Consider the following 27,624-nt stretch of genomic DNA (forward strand, 5'->3'; position numbering starts at 1 on the left):
CTCCCTTTCTGCCTCCGCCTCTCTACGGGAAACGGGCCAGCTAGAGAGAAGGCCCATTTTTCCTTTAGCCAATAGCGGAGAGGGGGCGGAACCTCGTCTATTCGGACCAATGGGCGCGCGGTGCCTCGTGCGGACTGTCCAATGGAAGTCCAGCAACCCCTGCAAAATCGCCTAGGAGACCCCCCCCCTTCTTCCTCTGGTTCTGCCCCTCCCCCGCCCCGCCCCGTTCCACTCCCTTCCCTTCCCTTCCCTTCCCTCAGCTCGGCTCGGCTGCCGAAGCCTGACGGGAGCGGGACGGAGCCAAGATGGCGGCGGCCGACGGCGACGACTCGCTCTACCCCATCGCAGTGCTCATCGACGAGCTCCGTAACGAGGACGTCCAGGTTCGGGCCGGGGCCGGGACCCGGGGGGCCCGGGGCTGCGGGCGGCGCGGGCGGTCGCCTCGACGTTCTTGGGATCTGAGGTCTGGGGGGGAGGGAAAGCGAGCCAATCAACGCACGCGTCACTTGTCTCGCGCCGCCGTGGCCCGCTGAGACAGCACCTTTGATTGGACAGCGGCGCCTCTGGGGAGGGGGCTCCGGGCCCGGGGACCCCGGGCCGGGCAGGTCTGTCAGGGGGCGGGGGCGCGGGCGCGGGGCTGCCCCCGGCGCCTCCTGATTGGCCCGCACTCTGCGTTCTCGGACGCGCAGAGGGCTTCCTGATTGGCCCTCGGAGAGCAAGGCGCCCCCTGATTCGCTCCGGCCCCGGACGAAAAGCGGGGACCCCCGTGGGTTCCTGCAGGGGAGCGGCCCCTGCAAGGGGCGGGGCCTGGCTCCGCAGAGGTTCTGAATGGTGGCTCGGAGGTTAAATCCCCAGTTGCGGCCAGGCCTCTCAGGATGCGGGGCAGGCCTTGGTGCTTTTCCGGGCGCCCCACTTCTCCACCTTGATTATCCCGCACCCTTATTCGGGGCAATGACCTTTTGGGGAGAGAAAGGACCCCCTTGGAGGTGGTGCTTAGCAGGGAGTCGAGCCAATCGCCGAAGGGTGCCCGCCCCCTTGGCAGCTTTCCATTGGCTGAGAGGACGGGTCGGGCTTCAGAGGCTCCACGGCCTCCCTCGGCCTGGGGCCGGACGGACCCGGGATGCCTCTTGGGACTGGGAGTGCGGCAGGCCGCCTTCTCCTTTTGGCCTTGGCCAGCTCTAAGTGACCTTGGGGAGTACGGCGCCCTTCCCCCCTTTCCCTGAGGGGCCTCAGTTTCTCTCTCTGTACACGTGGGGGTAAATCTGATTCACAAATGTCCCTCCCTGAGGTCCTTCTCCTTCGCCGCTGCCGGGCCCTTCCCCCTCCAGTCAGCCCCTACTCGGGGGAGGGATAAAATGGGACACGGACACCTGGTGCACAGTGATGTGGGGTAGGGAACCTCGGAGGAGGGATCGCCCGAGAAAGGAGCGTGGGGGTGGGGGCGTTATCCCAGGCACACAGAGAGGAGTGACCCAAGGTGAGCTGCAGGCTGGGGGGGAGGGGGCTTAAATAACCAGAAGTGCTAGAACCCTGGGCTGGGGCTCTAGGCCTGAGCCCAGGAGGGCCATGCCGAAGCCCTTGGCCTGGCTTGGATGGGGGATGGGGGCTGTGGGCGTTTCCCCCCCCTTCTCTCAGCCTTGCCAGCCCAGGCCTCCCCTTCATCTCCCAGAGTATCAGAACCAGAAACCACTGTAGAAAGTTTCCAGGCTGGCCCACAGAGTTAGGGGAAGGGTCTTGTCCAAGGTCACGGCATTAACTCTTGGGTGGGAGCTGTTCTGGGAATCCAAATTCCGACGCTTTCTCATAAGGCTGAGCCATGGTCCCATTCCTGTCCTGGCTTGCAACCTTTCGCAGGCCAATAGGATCTGGCTGAGGGATTTTTAGCCCCATATTGGAGGTACGTGTTGGATGATTTTTGGAATTAGACTTTTTGGGTCCTAATCCCTGATCTCTTGTGACTTTGAACAAGTAATTCAACAGAAGTCAAGACTGACTGTAAAATGAAGGATTTGGATTAAATGACCCCTAAACCCAACCCCCCCTTTTCTCTTGGATCACTCCTTCAATCAGTAAACACTAAGTACCCCTCTATTGGGGGCACTGTGCTGAGCACTGCAGATGCAAGAAGAGGCAAAGGCCGTCCCTGCTCTTGAGGAGCTGACAGTCTCTTGCTAGTTTTCTCGTGTACTTTCTCTGTACCCATCAGCCAGGCCCGAGGACCATTTTCCCTGCTTGGAGTGATCTCCCCATCCATTCTAGAGCCCATTGAGATCCTCCCTGTGCTTTGCATTTTTCCAAGAAACCTGCTTTGGTCATGTTAGCTGGACGGGATCTCTTCTTTCTCTAAAACCTCACTTGACCATGTTCCTCTCTCTTGGGCACTTTAAAGAGTTTGTTTTCCATTTTAATTGTCGACTTTTTAATTTGCCAACTGGATAGCTCTCTGAGAAGTAGAATGGTAGATAGGGGCCTGGCCTGAAGTCAGGAAAATCTATTTCAAATACTTACTAGCTTGGGGATCCTGGACAAGTCACATAACTTCTTGGTACTTCAGTTTCCTTTTCTTTAAAATGAGATGGTTGGCCCCTTCGGCTCTGAATTGGCAGTCAGCGAGTAGACGTTTACCAGATGCCTACTGTGTGCCCTGCACGGTGTTCTGCACAGGGGTTACAAAAGGAGACAAAAGTCAGTCCCTGCCCACAAAGACTTTACAGTCTGATGAAGGAGGCAACATCTAAACAAATGTCTACGAAGCAAGCCAGGCATAGGATGAGTAGGAAATAATTAACAGAGGAAAAGAATTGCTCTTCCTAATTAGTGCGTAGGTTTTTTTTCATGTCACTCCAGAGCTCAGGCGCCTCCAGTGACTTCCTCCATCCCCAAAGACCAAGGTTCAAACTCTTCTCAAGCTCTCCTGGCTAGACTGCATCCCGGCCTTCCAGCCTATCTCATCTTCCTCTCTTCGTGTACCCATAGGCCTTGGCCAGGGGGTCACCCCGGCTCCTTCTGTAGACAGCCTGCGCTCTCCCACCTCCATGCCTTCGTAGCCTGCAATGATCTGCTTGATTTCCACCCTGAAGAACATTTGCTGAATGAATCGTGAAAGCTTTTTGTAAACCTTAAAGCTCTCTAGCAGTGTCAGGGAGCATTGTTACCATGGTGCTGAGGTGGGGGGGAAGGGAACTAGGCTGGAAGCCAGTTATTCATTTATTCAGTAGTTTCCCCATCTGCATGGTCAGGGGAGGGTGACTGGTCCGTGAAGGCCCTTCTAGCTCTGATCTACTTTGTTCTAAGGGCCCTTCCTCCTCTGGGCTCAGCCCTGAGCTCCTGAGTACAGATGAATAACCATCTTGTTCTCTGAGCCTGTGCTCATCTGGTGAGGTGAGTCACGCGTGGGAGAGTCCATTCCCATTGCCAAAGACTTCTTGGAAGTGGTGGCCAGCAGGTAATAACCGTCTTAACCTGCTCCCGTGGGAAAGAACGGGGCTCATGGCACATAGAGTGTCACTCACCGATGGAAACTCTGCCTTAACTATCGGCGGGGCTCCTCACACGTCTTCCTGATTCTGCTCTCTTTCCCTCTCAAATCTGGCCTTCGTGGGCTACCAGATTAAATTTTCCAATCCATAGATTTGTTTGTTCTGTTTTATAGTTAAGAAAGCTGAGGCAACTGAATTGCAACACAGAAATAGGTCTGGAAGGGAGGCCTTAGAAGGGAGGCCAACTTTTCTGTCCCCTTTCTCTCCATCTTCCCCCGGCCCTCCCATTCTCTTTCCCATGTTACAGGTAGAAAGGAGAGTTGCACAGTACAGCGGACAGTGTGCAGCTCCTGCCCTCCAGGAGAGCCCCCTCTAGGAGGGGATTGGGGATGTTTATGTGATGAAAACACATGTTTTGGTAGTGCTGACTTGCTGCATGAATGTTTTGTGTCCGTGATCTCCCTGGACTTTCTTGACAGCCCTGTGGGTGTTTTAATGTTGATTGAAGTACTTTTCCTGCAGTAGCCCCAGGACCTAGAGGGACGAAGTGTTATTATGGCTCTTTAAATGGCCACAGAGAAGAATGGACTCTCAGGGTCACAGAGTGAGAAGTTTTGAGTTTGAACTTGAAGTGAGAGCGCTTTCCCTGAATAGCAAGCCACGTATGCCATTGAGTGGTTCGGAAGAACTACAGATACTTATTAAGTACCTGCTATGGGCAAGAAACCATGCTCAGAATTAAGGTCTGTGCAGAAGGATGGAGAGAGAGTTCAGCATGTCAGGGAATTGGGGCCCCTCTTGGTGGTAGTGCTTGAGCAGGACCTTGAAAAGATTCAGTACCTGGCAGGGCAGAGAAAGTGGGACTGGAAACACAGCAGGAGGGATTTCAGGGCATTTCATAGGGCAGATCAGTGTGGGAGCAGAGAGAAAGCCCCAGGAGGACTTAGCCAGAAGAGCTCTGGGAATGTGGAATCTCAGAGCTGAGGTGGGGGGAACCACAGAACATGTAACCTCAGAGTTGGAGGACCCTAAGAATATGAAATCTCAAAGCTGGAAGGATCCATGGAACACGGAACCTCAAAACTGGGAAGATCCATAGAATACAGAATCTCAGAGCTGGGGTGGGGCAGGGTATAAAATATGGGACCTAAGAGTTGGCAGGGTCCATAGAACACAGAACCTCAGAGCTGGAGGACCCTAGGAACATAGAACCTCACAGCTGAAGGACTCATAGAACACAGAACCTCAGAACTGGAAGGGCCCTTAGAACACAGAACCTCAGAACTAGAAGGACCCATAGAACACGGGACCTCAGAACTGGAAGGGCCCTTAGAACATGGAACCTCAGAGCTGGGGTGGGGGGGTATAGAATATGGGACCTCAGAGTTGGGAGGGCCCATAGAACATAGAACCTCATAGCTGAAGGACCCATAGAACACAGAACCTCAGAACTGGAAGGCCCATAGAACATGGAACCTCAGAACTGGAAGGGCCCATAGAACCTGGAACCCCAGAGCTAGGAGGGTCTTTTAGCCACAGAACATGGATTCTAGTTCCAGCCTTGTACTCGGGTTGCAAGCCAGGGTCAGATTGTAGAGCCTTCTGTCTTGTTCACGATGGATGCTTGAGGTCTGACCCTCCTGCGATCCCTCATGCACCCTTTGCAGACAGAGAAAAGCTTGGTGGGGACCGGCCGGTTGCCGAGCGGCCTGCTCTCGGAAGCCTCGCTCACTAACTTGTGCTTTTTCCTGCAGCTCCGGCTCAACAGTATCAAGAAGCTGTCCACCATTGCCCTAGCCCTTGGTGTGGAGAGGACCCGGAGTGAGCTCCTTCCATTCCTGACAGGTAGGGGAGCCTAGCCAAAAAGCAGTGGCCTTGTGGGAAGGGGTGTAAGAGGGAAGGAACTCCCTGAAAAGGGTGATGCGGCTGTTTGGGAAGGGGGTGGAACCCCTCTTCTGGGCGCTGAGTTTTCTCAGTGTGGGTTAACAAATAGCATTGACAGAAACAGGAGGGCTCCCCGGGGGCAGCCTCTTTCAGGGGAGACTCTGTAGGCCTTCACCAGACTGGAGGTCAGTGAGTGCTGAAGGCAAACAACCGTCTCTGACCTTCTGCCAGCTCTTTGGCCGTCTCCAGATTTCCCATTGGTCACAAAAGAGACGGGTGACGGGTGACCGTTACTGACTGACTTTGCCAGGGGAGGGATCGATGTCGGCCTGGAAGGAGCCCAGCTGTAGGCCTGGGGTCCTCATGGGGCGCCAGCTTTAGAGTGGTGTGTGGGAAGGCGTAGGTGGTAGACCCTTCTCAGACTCGGGGATGGCCTTGTCGCTGTGGAACAGTCCCTTTCGTGTTGGGCAGCCTGCTTAGGGTCTCCTCACATTTTGAGACTTAGCACGCTGCCAGTGCAGAGGGATGGTGTGGGAGCCCGCCCTTTGGGGCAGAGTGGGAGGGGACAGCAGCTCCTGGGAGGTGGACCCTGAGGTCCCAGTGGCCCCGGCCGCTCACCTTCGGCCAGTGGCCTCCCAGGAGCCTTGTTGATCTAGTCCGTGTGGGCGCTGTCACCGTGTAATGGATCAGCTGGGTCTCCTTGGTGGCCCCTGCTCTGTGGTGTGCCCCAGGCTCGGGGCTCTCCTTCTAGCTGAGTAGTGTCAGGGCTGGGCCTCTGGGGAAGGGCTCCCGAGAGCTCAGTCTACCCTCAGGCGCCTGAGGGCCCTTGGAGCATCCAGGGCAGCTGACTGGGGCATCTCCCCTGGAGATCTGGATCCAGCCTTGGACCCTTCCTGGCTATGTGGCCCTGGACTAGGCACTTCACCTGGTTTCCCTTAGCTTCCTCATGTGTAATGGGAGCCAGAGAAGGAAGTGGTAAACTACTACCGTGTTTTTACCTAGAAAACCCCCAGTGGGGTCACGAAGACTCAGACATACATGTCGTCTTGCCAGGATGGTCTGGGGGGGGGGGCTCTGTCAGGATTTCCTGAGGCCTTGACAAACAGACTCGGGATGAGGGGCATTATTCCAGCTGGAGGCTGTTGCCTGAACAGAGCTGTGGAGAGTGGAGAGGAGCACTGGGGCTGCTGGGAATAGGTTGAAGAAGGTCCTTTGGTGAGCTTCTCCGCCGCCTCCCTGGAGTTTGGGCTCAATCCCACATGGCAGCTCTTGTTTCCGGAGGGTTTCAGGTCCACCCCCACCCCCACCCCACCCCCCGATCCCCCTTGCAGTGGCCCTTTGGATCACTGTGAGTCCACTTCATTGTCCCCTCGCCGTCAGTGGTCAGGAGCCCTTGGGAGCTTCACCAGGTGAGGGATGTGATGGGGATCGGGGGCCGTGGAACGGGCCTTGGAAGGGACGGCAGAGCCCAGAGGGCCTGATGTCACCCTCAGACAAAGCCTCCCAGGCTGGGAGCGTGTTCCCCCTCCCTCTCTGTGCAAGGCGACTCTGAATCTGAGGCTCACTGAGGTCTTCGCTAACCTGGAAACTCTGTGATTCTGTGCGGTGCCTCTGCTCGAGTCCCTTGGCCCGGGGAGCTCGCGGTTATGCAGGGCGGTCTCTTCCGGCCTGCCTCGGTGGGAAGCTTTCCTGGGGTGCTGAAGTCCGTCTCCTGCTGCCTGTGACTCTCTGGGCTCAGACCGGCCCTCCAGGGTCACTTTGGGCCTGTCGCCTCCTAGGGGATAGAGAAGGTTGATGTGCCCTTGTGGTCCTGGGGCTCCAGGATTTGATGGGGGGCGGGGAGCTCGAGTTGTGAAGCCGGGGGAAGGTGGCGCCCCTGCATAGCCTCTCCCTGGGCTCGGCCTCCAGTCACTGCGGGGAAGCAGATTTCAGCTCGGCAGGAGAAAAACTCCTCCCTAAGTGTGGTTCTCTGATGGGGGAGTAAGCTCCTCCCCCCGGGGATCTCCAGGAGGACCCCTTGTCCTGATGTTGGGAGGAGATTGCTGCTTGGGGAGGGGGCTTCTGATTCCCCCTCTGGTTCTGTATCGTCCAGCCCTCCGCAGCTAGAAAGGCCCTGAGGGAGTGGCTTCTGTGCTGGGGCCGGCACAAGGCCGGGAGCTCGGGGTGGGTGGGCTTTGGGGGCGGGCACGGGAGGCAGCTCCCTCGGGGTGACAGGAAGCTGCCCAGAGGGTAACATTGGGAAAGGAGAGAGTGGGGACGTAGCAGAGGCGAAGGCCAAGAGGACAGAGGAGACCTGGGTAGTGTAGAGAGGAGACTCCCAGAGGGCAGGGGTGAGGTGCCAGCAGCAAAAGCCTCCGGCTGAGGAGAAGCGGGTTGGGAAAGGGTGAGGGTGTATCCCTCTGGAAGGGTAGGACGCAGGTACGTAGCTTAGCCCTAGAACTTGGGCCGTCAGAGCTTGGGGACTGTGGGGGCACCTGCGGGGTTTTCTGGCTTTCTGGAACCTCGCTGCTGGGGTCCTTGGGAGTCCTCAGCAAGGAGAGGGGATGGTGAGCTTGACTCTGTCCCACAGACACTATCTACGATGAAGATGAAGTGCTCCTGGCGTTGGCTGAGCAGCTGGGGACTTTCACCACCTTGGTGGGTGGGCCCGAGTACGTCCACTGCCTGCTGGTGAGTCCGGGTGGGCCAGGGCTGGCTCCCCTACGCTAGGCCCAGTCAGTTCAGCAGATACTTAGGGGCACCTCGTGTGAGGGCGTGCGGTATGGGCTGGGGACACCAGGTGAGAGCGGACACCGTCCCCACCCTCATGGAGCTTACAGCCTGATGGGGTGTGATGGGAGGGGAGAGCAGGAGACACGGATGAGGGCTTCGGGAAACTTGGGCGGGCAGAGATCCAGGGCTGGAAGCCCCGGCCCGAGATCCCAGGGGCATGAGCTGCCCAGAAATACGGCTCTCCGAGGTCTCTCCCTGTGCTGCACTGTGCTGAGTTTATCCGGGACACCAGGGAACCAGGCAGGGAGACCCCCGTCTCTAGGGTGGAGGGGGTCACGAACACTGCCCCAGTGGGGCTCCCCAAACAACTGGGTTGTGTGCCCAGCTCCCTGGGGGGATCAGATGTGGAGAAGACCCTCGGCTCTCCCGGGAGAAACTCCTGGAGGCTCCTTGGAGCCCTCTCTGTGTTGAGAGAAAGCCGGATTTCTAAGAGCACTAAGAGCCCAATTCACACACACAGCACGTCCTCCCCCAGACCAGGTTGAGTGGGTAATGTGAGCTATTATCCCCATTTTGCAGATGAGGAGACAGGCCCAGAGGGTGAAGTGAGCTGGCCAGAAGACAGATAACCTGGAATACAATTAGAGGGTAGCTCCTGTGTGAGTGTGAGCTCTGTGAGGGCAGGGACGTGCCGCTTTAGCTCTCTATCACCTGATGCCTGGAACCCAGGAGGTGCTTACTAAGTGTTTGCTGAACTTGTTGCGGAGTCAGAACCTAGGGACCATTTAGCTTGAGAGCCTCCTCTTCTGGATGGGAAACGGAGGCCTAGAGAAGGGGGAGGGACTGCCCAGTGGTGTAGATCTGGGATTCGAGGCCCGGGGTACTGAGGAGGGGGGAGCGGGCGTGAGGGGGGAGACAGTGTGCCTGTGGCTAGACTTCAAGGGGTTCATGCAGTTGGATGGAAAACGCTCAGTCCTAATTTCCACTAACTTCTGCCTGAAATTTACATTGAAACATCCGATTCTTAGAAGGGGACCCAAGGAGGAGCAGGGACACAGAAAAGGACAATCCCTGATCTGGAGAAAGCCCAGAATTTTCCAGGAATAAACTGAGGCCCTGAGCTGGGTTGGGTAGAGGTGAACCTTGAAGGCAGATCTTTTGCCAGTCTGGCGTCCTCCCCGCTACTCACATGTAGTCTCTGAGCCAGCAGGGACTCTAGAAATCATCGCACCCAGGCCACTGAAGGGACCAGCTTCCAGGCAGCCGGGGTGTGAATAGGAGAGGCAGAGCCCACCCTTCTCGCTGCGCTGTGCGAGCAGCCCCAGGCCATGGGCACTCGTGCCTGGGAGAGAAGGCAGAAGGTCCCGGGGCCATAACCCAGAGGCGTGTGTGTCTAGGGAAGGAGGGCAGGGGGTGAGTGAGAGGAGATTTCCTGGGGGCGGTGGGGAGCGGGACTCAGAATCGTGAAGGTGGAGCAGCTAATGTCACCCTGACTTCTCCTGCCACAGCCCCCCTTGGAGTCCCTGGCCACGGTAGAGGAGACAGTTGTTCGGGACAAGGCGGTGGATTCCCTTCGGATTATCTCCCACGAGCACTCGCCCTCGGACCTGGAGGCTCACTTTGTGCCCCTTGTGAAGCGGCTGGCGGGCGGCGACTGGTTCACCTCCCGCACCTCAGCTTGTGGGCTCTTCTCCGTCTGCTACCCCCGGGTCTCCAGCGCCGTCAAGGCAGAGCTACGGCAGTGAGTGTGGTTTCCTTTTGTTCCCTGGGTCCCGCCCCTTTGTTGGTCCCTTTCTCCTTAACCCTCACCTTCCAGCCTCTCTCCTTAACTTTTGATGGCTCAGGCCTAGATAATTTACCTGCCTTTATGCTGTTCCCAAAAGCCCTTTGAGGTAGGTAGAGCAAACATTCTTCTTCCTCTTCTGTTATTGCTTCTGGGGAAGCTGAGGTCTTGTCACGAGGCTTACACGGGCCCACTGTTTGTACCCCCCGAGATGCTTTGGGTGAGCCCCGCACCAGCCCGACTTTGTGCAGCGTCTGGCACATAGGAGAGAGCACCGAACAAAGGCTCGTTTCTGGTCATCCTCTAGGCCCCAGACAGCTGATACCCTTAGGCTGTTTCATGATCAGGGAGCACTCTGGCCCTCCTGTAGCCATGGCTCACATCTAAGCATGGGGTTAGCCCTTAGAAATCACCTCATCTGCTGCCTCAGTCCTTTAGAGAACAGGGCTCAGGAGGAGGAGCCGGGGCAGGGGCAGGCCCTGCCTCCAGGTCTCCTGCCGCCTGGCCTGGGCCTGTCTCACGTGGACATCGGGTTCGGTGAGAGCTTTGAACCCATTTCGCAGGGGACAGGCAGTAGGTGAGGGAGTCTCAGCACCAAGGAGAGCGCCCTCGAGACCTGGAAACAGATGCTTGGCTGCCACTGGCAGTCAGCTGTGATCTCGGCAGACGCAGACTAGGTGCCTCTCCGGACTTGATGCCGGGGGGCAGGCGAGCCCGGGGCCTGCCTGCCTCGGAGGCGGCTCCGTCAGAGCTGCAGTTCTGTGCCCTTCTTGGTCTCCCCAAAACCTAAACTGGAGCTAAAGACGGCCCCGGGACAGTTAGCCCTTTGTTAAGAAGGCCTCAAGTGAGGCGAGTGCTGGGAACCTGAGCATCAAATTCAGAAAAGAAGCTCAGTGAAGAAACTCAGAAATGTCTGCAGAAATGAAAGCCCACCATCGGCCCCTCTGATGTGCCTTTGCCTGCCGCAGACACTGCACTGGGCCTGGGGGCATGTCAGAGACTATGTGCTGGCCAGGGACACACCGGTCTGCACTGGGCCTGGGGCATGCTGCGGACTCTGTGCTGGGCCTGGGGCGTGCCTCACTGCTGCTCAGGTAGCAGCTTCCACAAAGGAGACAGCTCTGCCCCTGGAGCATCCACGCTAACGGAGCAGTGCACAAGCATCCCACTAGATCCCTAGAGACAGGAGGTAGCCTTGGCGGGGCATGTATGTGGGGCTCCCCTCTCCATGAGCAGCCTCAAAAATGCCAATGGCCACAGCAGCTAGGGCTGGAAAGTGTTCATGTTTACATGACCTTAGGTGGAGAGGGATCTTTTTGGATTAGGGATTTTTACTTTCTAGAAATTCTGACTTGCAAATGCCAGCTTTTTTAAGCTGTCCCCAGCTGGCGGCCTTGGAGCCCCTCTGGGGCTCCTGCCATCCTCAGCTTCTTCTGCACGATCCCGTAGGTACTTCCGGAACTTGTGCTCCGATGACACCCCCATGGTCCGACGAGCTGCCGCCTCCAAGCTGGGAGAGTTTGCCAAGGTTCTTGAGCTGGACAATGTCAAAACCGAAATCATCCCCATGTTCTCCAACCTGGCCTCTGACGAGCAGGTGAGGAGCCTGGGACCGTGCGCCCCTACCCGTGTCTGTGGGGGTAGCCTTGGGGCCTGGCAGCATCCTCCTTTCTGTCGCCCAGGCCCCGGAGGTGAGGGAGGGATGGATCCCCCCTCCCCCCCACTAGACACTCTCTAAAGGAGGGAGGGCGGGGGTAGGGATGGCAGCAGGTGGAATCAGACCTCGGCAGAGCCCTGCTCAGGGCAGGGATGGCACAGAAGGAGTGGTGGGGGGTCTTAGAAATGGTCATGCCCAAAGGAGGGAGCCTCTCAGAGGGAAGCAGGCAAAAATCAGCTCCTGCAGTGAGAACCACCTGGGAATGTCATTGGAAAATAATAGGGAAGGGGCAGCTAGGGGGCGCAGGGGACAGAGCACCAGCCCTGAAGTCAGGAGGCTCCGAGTTCAAATCTGTCCTCAGACACTTAACACTTCCTGGCTGTGTGGCCCTGGGCAAGTCACTTAACCCCGCATGCCTCAGCCAAAAATTATAGTAATAATGCTAGATAATGCTAGTTTGTGGTTTTCTGAGTCAGGAAGTGTCCTGAAAGGATCTGTTTTATTTGAGTTTGGTTCCTGAATCTAGACCATCCCTTTCACTACTTTTCTAATAGAGGAGGGAGCTGAAGTCACAGGGGAGGGGGAGATGTCATGCCCAGGGCACCCGGAGAGGCGGGGCAGAGCCTGAGTGTGGCAGGAATGAGTCAGCACTGAAGCCGAGCCTTCTCTTTCTCCTTTCCCTCCCCCATCACTTACCCGTGTCGAGGAGGGGTTGAGTGGAAGTGAAGGTATTATCTGCAGGCCGGGAGGATTGTGTTTAGGTGACTTAGGAAGGACGGGGCTCACCGTGGTTCTCTTGCACTTCACGGCCACGTTCAGGATGGGGGAGGGCAGGTTTCAGGGAGGCCAATTTTAGCCCCTGAGGGGCAGCGCGTTACCCAGCGAGGAAATTCGAAGGTTCCTGGCCATGTTGTCAGCATCCTTAGATCGGTGCTGGAAAGGCCTTTAAAGCACAGAACGAAGCCTTTTGGGCCCAGAAGGAGCTGGGGCCATATGGAGGCTGCATAAGCACTGGTCAGGGTATCACGGGGGTCCTGGGGGAGGTGGCCTCGGCTCAGAGCTCCCCAGTCTGTCACCAGTGACCCTCCCTGGGCCTCCCCACTCTCCCTCCTCAGGACTCGGTGCGGCTATTGGCAGTGGAGGCTTGTGTCAATATTGCCCAGCTGCTGCCCCAGGAGGACCTGGAAGCCCTGGTGATGCCCACGCTACGCCAAGCGGCAGAGGACAAGTCCTGGCGGGTTCGCTACATGGTGGCAGACAAGTTCACAGAGGTAGGTTGAGGGAGCTTCGGGGGTGGGGGGGTGGGTATTCTGGAGGGTCTCACTTCCTGTTTGAGGATTGGCAGCTGGCAGCCCTTTGGTGAAGGCCGCCTTGGATTTGCAGAAGTAGCACAGGGTGGGCACAGTGTGAGCCCCCAGGCTCCAGAGCTGGAGTTGAGCTCAGTCTGTGCCAGAGAGCCTGACCAGCTCTGGGGGGGGGGGGGGGGGGGGTGCCCACAGTGCTGTGGTCCCCTATTGTTCCCAGCTCTCAACTAAGCCCATTACACCCTTTGCTCCCAATCAGGCCACGCGTGGCCCTCACACGTCTTGGGCCTTTCTTCCCTTCTCTGGAACGGGGGAAGCAACTGGTCCTTCTGCTTAACATGCTTTGCCCTTTCCTGCCCCCGTCCATGCATGCATCGGCCAGGGAAGGATTCACCCTTCTCTTCCTCCTTGTCATTAATGTAATAGTAGCTTGTGTGTCTAGAGCATTTTAAGATCGACAGTGCTTTTGGCCCCTCGGGCCTGTGATGTGAGTGAGCATAGGGATTCTTGTCCCCGTTTTACAGATGACAGGAGTTGCCTGGGGCCAGTCAGCTTGTGTGTGCCAGAGCCCCAAGCCTAAGAGGCCTTTATATGGCAGGAAGCGTTATGGAGTCAGAGGCCTACATTCTGTTATTACACAGGCCAGAGCAGCCGAGATCTGGGGCTGGACGGGAGCCATCTCCTCCTACAGATGGAGAAGCGGGCCTCATAGCTGGGCCTCTGCCAGGCCCATTTCTGCCCTTTGAGCCTCTGCCCTAAATGCCTCTTTCTCTCCTCTGCTGGGGCCACAGCTCAGAGGAGTTAGATGACTTGCTTAAGGTCCCACAAGAGGTGGCGTTTGGAGTCCAGGCTGCTCTGTGGCCCCACATTGCCTTGATCCATTCAGCCCAGGAGTGTTTCATCACAGGCCCTTCACCCACCTCCCATTTCAAGCTCCTTCTCCATTTGAAAAAGGCCCAAGGATCAGGGGTGACATTGGACTCAATTCCTAAGAGCATGAGTGAGAGCAATGCTGATTTGTCGTCTCCTTAGAGGAGTCTGAGTGGGAGCCCGTGTGCCCCTTCGGAGGCCATGCTTCAGAGTAGTTGGTTCAGCTGGACATGTTCAGAAAAGATTGACTAAGATGGAGAGGGGCCTGCCTTCCCCGGCGTTGCCAGTGATCTCTTTGGTGCCCGGCCCTGGCCTTCATTGCCCAGCCCCGGCCTTCAGAGCCCAACAGCCTTTGACACCGCTCTGGCTGCTGGGTTTTAGGGACATAGCTTCGACCCTGCTCCTCCTCCCTGGCTGGCTACTCCTAGGCTCCTCTGCTGGCCCTTTTATTCAGGTTGCCCCCGCTGACTGCGCCATCCCCAGGTGCTCTCTCCTGGAGCTTCTTTTCGCTTTGTACTGTCTAGCTCGCTCGGTGTTCTCCTCAGATCCTGTGCGTCCCATGGTTTTCTCTGTGTAGGTGATTCTCAAATCCATCTGTCCAGCCCTGATCTCTTTGCTGATCTCCAGTCCCACCTCGACCCCTGGCTGCCCATCTCAGAGTCAGTGCCTCCAATCAGAACTCGGTGCTCTCCCCACCCCCCCGTCTCCCCCCAGATCCTCTCTTCTTCTGGAGCTTCCTGTTAGCGGTGAGGGCCCCCTGGACTTGAGTCTTGTTGCCCGGGGCCAGGCCACTGCCATTGGGGCGTCTGTCACGTCCAGCCCTTTCTTTCCTCGCTGTGGTCACGGTCCGGCTCCTGTCACCTCTTCATTGGTTTCCTGGCCTCAGTTTCCCCTCTCCGTGACCACATCTCCGCTGCTCCCTGACATCTCGCGTGTCACGGCCGCTCCTTGGCAGTGAGAGCTCTGCCTCTGGCTCCTGCCGCTTTTCTCCCGGGCATGTGCATCGCCCAGCTGTGCTAACCATGGCCGCCATCTTGCAGCTTCCCCTTCGGCCTTCTCCCCTGGGCCTGGAATAGTATCCTCCTCTCAGCCGTTACTTTCCCTGTTTCTTTGTAGCCTCAGCCTGAAGCTCACCTTTTATGGAAGACTTTTCCTAGCCGCTCATGCAGGGCTTCTCAGGCTTCTCATCTCCTCTGCAGGAAATCTCCAGGTGTTAAATCTTATCTGCCTTGATAGAATGGACGCTCTTTGAGGGCGGGGACTGGGATTTTTTTGAATTCCCAGTGCTTAACATTGTGCCTGGCACACAGTAGCACTTAATAAATGCTTCTTAGATGACTGTATTGGAAGACATTTTTAGACCAGAGAAGGGGAGATTTTCTGGGGGGATCCAGACTTAATCTAAGCCTTCATTGAGAAAAAAGATGAGATTTGTTCTGTTTGGCTTTGGGGGTAGAATTAGGAAGATGGTGAGAGTTAGAGGGAGATTGGTTCCACGTGAGAACATTTCCCTTGTGAGCTGTCCCAGAGGGGCAGGAGCAGTGCTTGGTGCCCGTCATTCTCTCATTTTTCTTGTAGTCCACAGAGATGCCAGCTGGCACCCCTGAGAGCTCTGGGGAGAGGACTCTTGGTGCTTTCCTCTGGTTCCCCTTTCTCACTGTTCCGTTTTTCCTGCTCCATCTAAGAATTTGCTAGCTCTGAGGGAAATAGGAAAAATTGATAATCTCTGTGCCATCAGAATAACCTGTGTACTCTCCTGAGTGTGGCCTGTGAGCCCATCTCTTCCGTACACGTCAGTTTGTCCTTTCACAGTCTAGTGGCGCAGCCAATGTGTGGTCAGAAGGGCAGGTTGGAGGACCCGAGTTGGGAGGGACCTCTGATCCCAGCCTTATCTCTACAAGAATCGGGCCTTTGGGTAACTGGGGAGGTGGGGGCTTGTTTCCCGAAAGCTGTGGCCTCTCCCGGGGCTGATCTTCCTTGGGCAGCTTGGAGCTCAATGGAACCACGGTGAGTCTTAAGCCTCTGTTGGCTCCTTAGGAACATCTGTCTCTTCTTTGCTCTGGGTCGGAATGTTTTTAACTCGTTCTCTACATGGCTGCCTTTCCCCTACCCTTGCCTTCCTCAGCCCCTACCCCCCTGGGCTCTTCAGCTCTTTTTCAGGCCTGTCACTGTCCTGCTCAGCAGCCCCTCAGTCTTAGCAGTGACCTTCACTGACCTGGTCCTGAACACAAGACTCATGTCAAACACCCCTGGGTGGGGCGGGGCAATAGCGATTAAGAACGAAGTCATCCCTGCTGGTACAGTTTGGGTTGTCTGCTGTCCATTGACCCAGTGCCTCTCAGTGCAGCCCCAGATCTGATTTCCTGCCTTGGTGGCCAGGGAATGGGGGGACTAAGCCTTGGCTCTCCCCTGGCCAACTGGATGACCTTGCTCAAGTTCTTCTTAGGGCCTGCCTCAGTTTCTTCCTCTGTAGAATGAGGAGGTTGAATTGGATGATTTTTAGGGTCCCAGCTCTAAATTCTAGGGACATGTCAATAAGAATCAGTACTTAGAGGATGCTTGAAGGTTGACCAAGTACTTTGACAAATAGGATCCTATTTTTCCTTCCAAGAAGCCTGGGAGGGAGGTGCTGTTCTCCTCATTTTACATGTGAGGAAATTGAGGGTAAGAGAGAGTGACTTATCCAGGGTCACATAGCTTATAAATGTCTGCCTGACTCCGGGCCCAGCTATAAAACTTGTGGCTGTTTTGACTGACCATCAGAAATACTGTGAGCACATTTTTCTTTTCATTAAATATAATTTTCTTCAAGTAACCAAAAATCAATTCACTTGTTACCACAGTAGGAAAAAAGCACAGCACCGGTTTGACAAGTTGGCCATGAAAAAAATAAACGTGTCCTTGTACAGCCCAAGCCCAGGCTGGCGGGAGGCCGGGAGCGGCAGTACGCCTCCGCTCTCCTGCCTCATGCTTGATCAATTCTGGAGGCTTCAAAGTTGTTTGTTCGTAGTGTGGGCATTTTCTCCCCCATTTAAAAAAACTTATTTTTCTGGTTATACATATGTGTTAACTTTTTACATTTCTTTACGATCATGGTGGGAGAGAATAAAGAGACTAAAAGAGGAAAAACCACAGGAGAGGAAAAAAACCAGAGCAAAGAAGTGAGCATAGCACGTGGCGTACGTTCCATCTCCATCATTCTCTTTCTGCACGCAGACGGAGTTTTTATCCACCATTTATTGGGATTGCCTTGGCTCAGAGTGTGGTCGTTCTGTATGTAGTGCTTGACCTGCTCTCTCTCTCTTGTCTGTCTGTCCATACAAGGGCTCGCATTTCTCAGAAGCATCCTCTCCCAATTTCTTGGGGCAGTCATTGTTATGGGGCAGAACTTGAAACAAGGTGCTAAGTCAGTGGAATTGATAGAGACATTGGTTGTTTAGCATGGTGCTTAATAGTTCTCTAGTTCAGTACATGTCCTTAGTACTTACTATAGTTCCGCAAGATTCACACCTATGATGAGAGAGCATATAAGCTCGGACAAATTCAGCAGAATCAGAATTAGGGAAGACAGAGAAGTGGTGGCAGGCTGTCCTGTGGAGAACATTGAAACCAAGATCCGGAAGGCCTCCAGAAAACTAGCCGAGCCCCAAGTGAAGGAGACAAGGCTTTGAAGCAGACAATGAAGGATTTGGACCTTCAATACTTGGCTGCACATGGGATGATTACTGAATTGAAACGAAGGCTGCTCCCAGAAGCCCCCCAAGAAACCTGCTCCCAGAGAAGATTACATTTTAGAGAGAATATTACAAGTCTTGTTTAGCCGTCGCCCCAGTTTCCAGTCCTGGTGAATACAGCTGTGTGCATGGGCCCTTTTCCTTTTTCATTGGTCTCATGGGGCGTGGGCCTTGTGCTGATGTTGGCTTGGCGGGCATGCCCAGTTTAGTGACTGCTGGGGCACAGTCCAAAATCCAAGTGACTGCCCCACTTTTATGTGGTTCCACACCCTTCTGGAGTGACTGCTAGGTCATCCACGTCCCCAGCAAGCAGGGAAGTATTTGCATGTCACAGCATGTACCGGGATAATTAAGGCAAGAATGGGCACCTGCAGTCAGCCCTCGCCCGGTCCGGGGTGTTGGGCAGAAAGCTAGGCCTTCTGCTACCTCCCAGCCAGCCCTGTCCCTTTCTGGGGGAAGGGGGGAGGGGAGCTCACAATCAGAAGTACCTAGATCTTAGAATTCAATGCCTTGGGCTCTAATTTGGGTGCTGACACTTCCGAGCTGGGCAGGAGAAGGGCAGGGTTAGTGGTACCAGCACAGAGAAGCAGCTTCCTTGCAATTGTAACTTAGAGTCACCTGAGAGCAAGAGAAAGAAATGGGGAGCCACTGATCCCACATGGGCACTAGGAGTGCTCAGGGCATTGGTCCTCCTGAGTTCAGATCTGACCTCAGACACTTATTGCTGTGTGACCCTGGGCAGGTCACTGCACCCTGTCTGTCTCAGTTTCCCCATCTGGAAAATGAGCTGGAGAAGGAACTGGCCAGTCATAGCAGCATCCCCACCAAGGAAACCCCAGGTGGGCGCAGGGAGAGTCATTGAACATGTTGAACAACAAGAAGTCATACATGAGACCCTTTGCGGGCCACATCTCACCTTAGTCTTAAAATGCACCGTTATCTGTGTTTTATTATATTTTATTTCTCATGTCCAATATTTCCCAATTCCATTTTAATCTGGTTTGGCTTTTGTTTGACATCTCTAGCCTAGAAAGGTTGTGACTTGCCTAGAGTCATGCTTTATTGTTTATCCAAGGTGGACCTTGAATGCAGATCTTCTGCTCTGCAAGGCCAGTTCTTTGTGGTGCTTCGCCATCTCTCCATAGTTGTGTCAGGCTGGGTGAATCAGTTGAACTCCTTGAATCTCAGGTTTCTATTTTTTATTAAAAAAAATTTTTTTTAAATTCACTTTAAACTTACATAAGAAAAAAAATTGCCATGTACCCAGCAGAACTTAAAGGAGGATTCAGAATAGAATAATAAAACTAATGATAATAATAAAAAACATTAGGTTTCAAGAAAACCTATATAATAAATAATATCCATTGTTTTCAAAACTGCCCAGCCTTTCTTTGCTTCCTTGTAGGTTTTCTTTTGTTCTCTGCTGGACATTTTTTACTCCTCCTCCCTTTCTAAAAAAGGCAACAAACGTGTGTGTGTGTGTGTGTGTGTGTGTGTATAGACATATGCACAGTTATCTGTAAACATATATACATATATGTCTATCTTTCTCTCCATATATACACATATATACATATTACACACTTATACATGTGTAAATAAGACCACACTGTTTATTTCCACTTGTCATCTAGAAAATGTAAATTTTTTTTCTGTTTTCTAAAAAGTGTAAATATTTTCCCAATTATATGTAAAAACAATTTTTTGATTAATCTTTTCTCATTTAATATTTCACTTTCCCCCAATTACATGGAAAGACAATTTTTAACATTTGTTTTTTAAGATACTGAGCTCCAGATTCTCTCCCTCCCTTGGGAACTTCTTCATCTCTCAGTGAGGATATAGTTCTGATACAGTTATGTATGGGCAATCTAGATTTGTCATGTTGGGAGACCAGAAACCCCCCCATCCGCCTATGAAAAAATAAAAGAAAGTGACAAAGAGTATGCTTTGATCTGCTGTCAGACTCGGCCAGTTCTTTCTCTGGAGATGAATAGTGCTTTTTATCGTTCATCCCTTGGAATTGTCTTCGATCATTGTGTTGCTGAGAACAGCCAAGCCATTCATAGTTGATCGTCTTCAAATCTTGCTGTCACTGTATACAATGTTCTCTTGGTTCTCCCTTACTTTTCCTCTGTTTGTGTAAGTCTTTCCAAAGTTTTCTGAAATCCATCTGCTCGTCATTTCTTGTAGCACAATGGTCTTTTATCACTATCCTATTCCACAGCTTGTTCAGCCATTCCCCAATTGATGGGCACCCCTCAATTTTCAGTTCTTTGCCATCACAAAGAGAGCTGCTGTAACCATTTCTGTATAAATAGGTCCTTTTTATTATGTGATGATTAACTCTGATGGACGTGACTCTTTGCCACAAAGAGGTGATTCAGGCCGATTCCAATAGAATTGGGATGGAGAGAGTCATCTGCGTCCAGAGAGAGAGCGTGGGGACTGCGTGGGGATCTTAGCAGTGTTTTCATTAGTTTGCTTGCTTTTTTTCCCTTCTTTCTCATTTCCCCCCTTTTGATCTGATTATTCTTGTGCAATATGATAATTGTGTGAATACGTTTAGAAAAATTGCACGTTTAATCTATCTTGGATTACTTGCTGTTTAGGGGAAGGAGAAAAATTTGGAACACGAGATTTTTTTTGCAAGGGTAAATCTTGAAAAGTATTTTGAAAATAAAAAGCTATTATAAAAAAATTATAAAACCCAAATAGGTCCTTTTCCCTTTTCCTTGTTCTCTTTGGGACACAGACCCAGGAGCAGCACTGCTGGATCCGGGGGTGGGGGGGGGAGATTTACACTTGTGTGGCCCCTTGGGCGTAATTACTCCAGAAGGACTGAAACAGCTTAAGTTCTGCCAACAGGGTGTTAATGTCCCGATTTTCTCATGTCCTCTCCACCATTTATCATTTTCCTTTTCTGTCATCTTAGTGAAGCTGCTAGGTTTGAGATGGCATCTTAACGTTCTCGAACGAGTAGTGATTAGAACATCTTTTCATATGACTATAGGTAACCTTGATTTCTTTATCTGAAAACTGCCTGTCTGTTTCCTTTGGCCATTTATCAGTTGGAGAATAGGTTCCTGTTTTGTAAAATTGGATGATTGTTTCCGCTTCCTCATAGAGTTGTTATGAGGAAGATCTTAAAGTACTGTTAGAAACACAAGCCAGTCACAGCTTATTTTAATAAGTTATATTTCATCCCCCAGTGCCTTCCCTGACAGGTTAATACATGGAGGTCCCAGATACCCAGTGCTGCTTTTCTGAGTACGTCGTCACTGCGGTAACAGCCTCCTCTCCACTTAGGAGAACCGGATGTGGCGTCTCGCCGCCCACCGCAGTGTGGGGGGGCCGGGCAGATCCCAGGCTGAGGGAGATCCCCCCAGCTGTCCTTTCTCAGATTGGCGCATGGGTTGTTGCCAGTGGGAACCGCAGTGAGCCGCAGCTCGAATTGTTATTGGCGTTTGTTGCTCCAGAAAGTTCAGCCAGGGTCTGTCCCGAGGATCAGGGTTGGTCCTGGGGACTTGGTTCTCTGTCCCTTCTCCTCACGTGTCGTCCTCGTAAGGTGGCTGACATAACCCCGCTTCCCCTCCTTACGGGCCGTGAGGGGCCTGAAGTGTGATGGGAGAGCGGGGCGGTTTGTTGGTGTTAGAATGAATGAAAGAGCCCGCCAGCGCGCCCTCTCTGCCCTCAAGGAGCCTGCCTCCCTGGGGGAGTCACAGGGACTGCGGGCAGCTTCCTTGGCAGAGGGAGGGTGGCGTTGGGACTGCTGCCTGCCCAGGCCCGCTGCCCCCTGAGCATCCTGGTGGGCAGGGCCCTGCCGGTGGGGGGGGATTGTGGCACAAGTGCCCGTTGGCATTCTGCCACACTATGTTATACTGGACCATATGGTGCTGTGCTGCATATAGTCTGTAGGCTGCACCCCAGGTGTTCTGCTACATTACATTACGTTACATTACATTGTGTCATGTATTGAGGAGGAGAAGGAGGAGGCCCAGGGAGCGAGGGGGCCAGTCCAGCACCTTAGCGAGCAGCCAGCCTGCCCCTGCCCCTCTCACAGTAGGTCTGCGATTGCAGAGAGGAGGGGGCGGGAGGAGGGCTCATGGCTCCCGGCGCCTGGCCTGAGAACTCCCCTTCTTGCCTGAGAACTCCCCTCCCCCCACCCCCTGGACTATCCCCTCCCCCGTCTCCTCACCTTTGTGTTCTCCAGGCCAGGCCTAGTGGGACTGGCCCACCCTGGTGAGAAGCGGAGCCACCCGCTCTCCCCCCTCTTTTCCCCCCCTCTCCCCTTTCCCTCCCCCATCCTCCCTTACCCCTGCCCTCCCCTCCCCCTCACACTACCCTCTGCCCCTGTAGCTCCAGAAGGCCGTTGGCCCAGAGATCACCAAGACGGACCTGGTTCCGGCCTTTCAGAACCTCATGAAAGACTGTGAGGCCGAGGTGAGGGCCGCAGCCTCCCACAAGGTCAAAGGTAGGTGCTCGGGGATTGTGGGGGTGCAGGCGGGGTGGGAGGAGGGGCACCGGGCAGGCGACGCTCAGGCGTCTCCCTCCTTTTCTGCCCACAGAGTTCTGTGAGAACCTCTCCTCAGACTGCCGGGAGAACGTGATCATGACCCAGATCTTGCCCTGCATCAAGGTGGGTGGAGGGCACGGCCGCTGGGGACTGGGCTGAGGGCGTTGCCCCATCTCCTCCACCTCTGACTCCAGAGTCTGGCTCGTCTTCCTCGGTCCGAGGGGCTCAGACGGCTTTGTTAGGTCCTCCTGACAGTTGGGGGCCGCGGAAGCGGCCTCGGAAGGCCCGGGCCAGGCTCTCCAACGCCAAGGCCGAGCTGCCCGGCCTGCCCCGGCCTGCCCTGAGGGGCCCCCAATAAAGTGGTGTTTCCGTGCGCTCAGGGCAACAGAAGGGGCCTGAGACTGGATCCCCCGTGTCCTCTTCTCATAAAAAGAGCAGAAACGAGCCCCAGACCACCCTGCGGCTCAGCCCGTAGAAGGCCTTGTGAGGTGGGACAGGTGCTCCCCACTCTTCCCATCTTACAGAGGGTGAGACTGAGGCAGAGAGGATCTCGCAGAGCTGGTGGTGGTGGGGCGAGACACGTGCTGGAAACGGCCCTTTAATGGGACTCACTTCCTCTGCAGTTCTGAGGTCACTCATTTCACCTTTAAAGGCACTCTGCCAGCAGGGGCCCTAGGCCTTGGCAGACTGGGCTGAGGGGCCCAGACCCTGGGAACGCTAACTCCTGCCCTGTGGCCTGTGGGTCAGTCTGCTGTCAGTGGCATGGGGTGGGAGGGGGAAGGAGGTGTAGTGGCAGGGGGTCTGTGCAGCCAGGGAATGGTGCCAGGCCTGGCAGGGGCCCAGCGGCCGGCTGAGAGGACCACAGCGTCCTGCTTAGGAAGGGCGTTTGCCAAGGGGAAACTGAGGATCGGGTGAAAGGGCATGGGGCCCAAAGAAGAGCGATCCTGGTGGGAGGCGGTTGGCTCCAGAGAGGCCCTGGAGGCAGACGGGCACTTGGTGGTGCTGGAGAGAGCTTCTGGGCTGCTAAAACCAAGCTGGCTGGAGCCCAGGGGTGGAACTGGGCAGCCACTGTGCCCTGCTCAGGGAGTGCTTAGGCCGGGCTTGCGAGGAGCCTGATCGAGCCCGTGCAGGGGGCGTTCCCTTGGGGAACACTGAGGCTCTGAGGCCGTGCTGGCGGCTGCCCAGGTCACCTTCTGACAGGCCTGTTTCGATGTTAGGGCCTGACCAGGTCATTGGGGCCCCGGCAGCTGGAGCCGGTGACCTCACCCATCTGAAATCTGGGGGCCCCACCCTTGGAGTGGGAGAACAGGACCTGTGGCTCCCGCTGTTCCTCCCGAGGGGTGGGGTGGGGCGGGCTGGGAAAGGAGGGGACCCCGAGGTTCCACGGGCAGCAGAAGCTGGCGGGCCCCTCCGGGGCTGGGTCCTTGACCCATTTGTCTTCTTCCCTTCCCCCCCTCCCTCCAGGAGCTGGTGTCAGATGCCAACCAGCATGTGAAGTCGGCCCTGGCCTCCGTCATCATGGGCCTCTCGCCCATCCTGGGCAAAGACAACACTATCGAGCATCTGCTCCCCCTCTTCCTGGCCCAGCTTAAGGACGAGGTGAGTGTGGGCCCTGCTCTGGCCTGGGTCGGGGCCTCAAGATCAGGGTCCCGGCTGAGGCAGGAAGCTGGCGGTCACGTCCCTGCTCGGATGGGGAGAGGGAGGGCCAGGGGTGGAGCGTGTGTGTGGGGGGGTGTAGGTGGGTGTCAGGGTTGGGGTGGCTTGGTTCAAGGGAATCCCTCCACCTGACTCAGTTTGGAGACGAGGACGGGGAGGGGGAGCAGGGAGGGCCAGAGGCTGCGGCGTTTGGACACGACCGCATTGGGGGCTGTCTGTCGCCCCTGAGCCTTCCCCCCTCACTCACTGGTCTCCCCCCAGTGCCCCGAGGTGCGGCTGAACATCATCTCCAACCTGGACTGTGTGAATGAGGTGATCGGGATCCGGCAGCTGTCGCAGTCCCTGCTCCCCGCCATCGTGGAGCTGGCAGAGGACGCCAAATGGCGGGTGCGGCTGGCCATCATTGAATACATGCCCTTGCTGGCCGGGCAGCTGGTGAGTGGGAGGGGGCGGCCACCACACTGGGGAAGGCTCTGAAGGGGGGCACCGAGGAGATGGACTGGGGCCTCTGGAGCCCCCCGTCTGAGGGTAGAGATGCGTCCCAGCAGTGGGACTCCCCACTATGGGGACCACGGTGTCCAGCCTTGGGTAGAGCATGTAGAGTGTGCCCAGGAAGGGCCTGCCAGCTGATTGGAGTTAGCCTGGCCCCGGAGCTGGCAGTGTGGCAGTGACGGGCACACCGGGTCATCCTGCTGGGGAGGAAGACAAGGATCCAGGACGGGAGCCCGGCCCCCGGGGAGGCTCTGCGCCTTGTGGCCGTGCCCCTGGGCCCCCGTTGGGGTTGGGGCGGCCTGTAGCTGGCCGTGGGACCCAGTCTCCACCGTGGGGGCAGGAGGCCCCAGTGCCAGGCTCGCCTGTGACTTCCAAGACACGGACGCAAACATGTCCTGATGTCACCTGAGTTAGCAGGTCCCAAAGGCCTTTTGGGTGGAGGAGGGGCCCTGGACACTGACCCGAGGTGGGCCAGAAAATGGCTGAGGGAGCCCAGGCTGGTCTAAGACTTTGGGCAAGTCTTGTCATCTCCCAGAACTTCTGTTTCCTCTTCTTTAAAATGGAACCGATGAGGACAGAGGTTGGGACAAAGCCGAGGGTCCCAGTTTAGAAGAGGAGAGAAGCCCTGGGGAAGTCAAGTCTAGAGCTGGACCCCCGGGCCACTTCGGGCAGCTTGGCCAAGTAGATCCTTGGGTGCTTTCTCCCTGATCTCCATGTTCCCATTGACTTCTCCAGCCCCTTCCATCCGGTCCCAGAAGGGCCATCAGAATCCCAAGTCCGCCATTGTCCGTAGGGTCCGAGGTCTCTGGTGCCCCTCTGACCCTCTCCCTCTCTCCCTCAGGGCGTGGAGTTCTTTGATGAGAAACTGAACTCCTTGTGCATGGCCTGGCTGGTGGATCATGGTGAGTGCCCAGAGGAGTGGGCAGGCGGGGAGGGCGCAGACCCTGCTTTCCTGCGGGCTCTTGGGGTGGCGGCCAGCCTAGGCCAGTGCAGGGGGACTGCGGCAGAGCGGGATTCTGGGATGTTCCAGGTGCGACCCCTTCCCACCACTGTCAGGGTTCCACAGCTGCGTAAGATGAGGGTACAGACACACCATTTCCTGACATAAAATCATAAATCTTTTTTGGAACAACTTTTTGTGGGCATGTGATTTTACTAGAGATGAAAGCTTATTTGCATATTAATGAGCTGGATCTGCTTGCTTATTTTTACATAAAGGCTTTTTACATGCCTTTTAGGCTGCAGATTTTGGGGGACCCACATGTGAGGATGGTAGGCTTCAGGTTAAGCAGCCTTGCTGCTGTTAGAGAGCTCTGGTTCTGGCACCTGGGGGAGGCCTTGAAGGAAGGGGGGAGCCGCCTCTGACTTCCTCACGCCCTTCCACTGGCTTGGGACTAATAGGGACAGCCCAGCCCTCCTGTCCTGGCCAGTGCCTAGACCTCCACCCCAACCCGCGTAGTGTCACCTGGAGCGAGAAAAGCCAGCTTCCACTTTTAGCTTTGTGGAAGAAAGGAAGAAAAACTCATTTCGGAAGAGTTCCTTTAAGTGCAGGGGCCCGAGAAGCTTGTCCGATGGGAGGGGGTGGGTGCTGGAGGGATCTCTGGATTTGGAAAGGTGAAGGAGGGGATGGGCTGACACGCCCCAGGCTGCCACCCCCCAGGCTGCCACCCCCCAGGCCGCCCCCCCAGAGAGTTGTGAAAGGGGAGGGCCTGGGGAGTCGGGGTGCTCTTGGACAAGCTGCACCGTCCACTTCTGGGGTTTGCCTTCCTCCCCTGGGTTGTGGCTGCCGCCCTCCTGAGCGTGCTGACTATTCCTACAGTTTTTAAGACAATCTGTGCCCTCGGGGACCCAGGTTTCCCTCAGTTTGCTCTCCCCCCTTCACCCCCTTGGTGTGAGGTTTTGAGGGGCCGCTGGGTTTCTGTGGATCTCTCTTTGGCTCTGAGTGCAGACCCATGGTACCTTCCTCCTCCTCTCCCTTCCAGTCTATGCCATTCGTGAGGCAGCCACGAGCAACCTCAAGAAGCTGGTGGAGAAGTTTGGGAAGGACTGGGCCCATGTCACCATCATCCCTAAGGTCCTGGCCATGTCTGGGGACCCCAACTATCTGCATCGGATGACCACGCTCTTCTGTATCAACGTGAGGACTCTCAGCCTCGTGTGGTGGGCTCTGGGAGGGGGAAGAGGATGAGGGAGCTGGGGCGTCCGGGGCCTGCTCCCCAGAGCCACGGGGAAGCCTTGTTGGAGGCTCGTATTGGGGTCATGGTGGTCGGGCCCAGAAGAGACAAGGCCTCTCCTCTCCCCAGGTGTTATCTGAGGTCTGTGGGCAGGACATCACCACCAAACACATGCTACCCACAGTCTTGCGCATGGCGGGCGATCCCGTGGCCAACGTCCGCTTCAACGTGGCCAAGTCCCTGCAGAAGATCGGGCCCATCTTGGACAACAGGTGAGCGGGCCGGGGGACTGGGGGGGGGGGGGGGGGGGGGGGGGCGGAAAACTGGATCTTTTCCCTTGACCAGAATTCCACTCATGGAGGCTGATGGCCAGTGTGACCGACCTGCCCCGCTGCTCACATCCCCTGCCTCCCCCAGTGTTTCTGCTGCCCTGTGTCTTCTCCCTGGCCTCCAGGATGTCGGTCTCTGCCTGCTCCCCATTCCCAGTGTCTCTGGCTTCTCTTCATGGCCTCTGCAGCCACCCCCCCACCCTGTGACCCGTGACCTGTATGTGCCCCTCCCCCTCGACCCCAGAGAGCTCTCTCTCTCTCAGCCCCCTGTTTCTGGCCCTGGGGTCCACTGAGGCCGCCTCTTCCTCTCTTCTGTCCCACCAGCACACTCCAGAGCGAGGTCAAGCCCATCTTGGAGAAGCTGACCCAGGATCAAGACGTGGACGTCAAGTACTTCGCTCAGGAGGCGCTCAGTGGTAGGTCCTGGGGCGGGGCAGGCCATGGGGGCGGGGCCGGGGTGGGGCAGGCACCAGGGGGATGGACCTGGGGCGGGGCTGGGGGTGGGACTGCAGGGGTATTGGGGGGGCAGCCCAGCCGTTGCTTGCGTTAGCTAAAGGTGTCCCTCCTCCCCTCTTGTCTCCCCCAGTTCTGTCTTTGGCCTGATGATGGAAGAGGAAGGAGCTGGTGTTTCTGCCCCCCTCCCTGGGCGGTGGGGGGCACCGTTAGCTCTGCCTCCCAGTGCATGGTCTGACCCCTGGCTCCCCTCCCTCTCTCCAGCACGGCTCCCCTCCTTCCTCCCTGCTCTCCCAGGGGCGGAGGGCTGCACCAGGCTAGGGGCCCTGGGGGGACGGACAGAGCGGCCTGCAGGAGTGGAGTGGCCGGCCTGCCTGCCTGCAGGGTAGGAGCGACAGGGCAGGAAAGGGGTCACCCAGGTCCCCGGCCCCTGCTCCTGCAGAGGGACCCCCTTCCCCGGCCCCTCTCCTCCTCCTCGGCTCTCCCCTCCGCCCCCACTGTGGGTGGTTTATCGTGTCAACTGTGTGGTTTTAATTTTGTTCCTTTTTTCTTTTCACGGAGAAATAAATGGATGGAAATAC

The 27,624-nt window shown here is 55.9% G+C and overlaps 1 protein-coding gene across 1 annotated transcript; it reads left to right on the forward strand.

The window, feature by feature from the left end:
- The first annotated feature begins 206 nt into the window (after nt 1–206).
- On the forward strand, nt 207–27,624 carry PPP2R1A (protein phosphatase 2 scaffold subunit Aalpha). Its single transcript, XM_031963283.1, has 15 exons — nt 207–383; nt 5,234–5,324; nt 7,933–8,033; nt 9,584–9,816; nt 11,308–11,455; nt 12,631–12,786; nt 21,783–21,897; nt 21,992–22,062; nt 23,404–23,538; nt 23,857–24,030; nt 24,929–24,989; nt 26,070–26,224; nt 26,391–26,533; nt 26,915–27,006; nt 27,177–27,624. The coding sequence occupies exons 1-15, from the start codon at nt 306–308 to the stop codon at nt 27,191–27,193; spliced, it is 1,770 nt and encodes a 589-aa protein (XP_031819143.1). The 5' UTR covers nt 207–305; the 3' UTR covers nt 27,194–27,624.

This window comes from Sarcophilus harrisii, chromosome 3 (assembly GCF_902635505.1).
Source record: "Sarcophilus harrisii chromosome 3, mSarHar1.11, whole genome shotgun sequence".
In the NCBI taxonomy this organism is placed as follows: domain Eukaryota; kingdom Metazoa; phylum Chordata; class Mammalia; order Dasyuromorphia; family Dasyuridae; genus Sarcophilus; species Sarcophilus harrisii.

Excerpts from the sequence above, each read along its gene's own strand:
- PPP2R1A (XM_031963283.1), top strand. The coding sequence starts at position 306 with ATGGCGGCGGCCGACGGCGACGACTCGCTCTACCCCATCGCAGTGCTC. Across the intron at positions 12,787-21,782 it reads TGGCAGACAAGTTCACAGAG|CTCCAGAAGGCCGTTGGCCC; the intron begins GTAGGTTGAGGG and ends CTGCCCCTGTAG. Across the intron at positions 21,898-21,991 it reads AGCCTCCCACAAGGTCAAAG|AGTTCTGTGAGAACCTCTCC; the intron begins GTAGGTGCTCGG and ends TTCTGCCCACAG.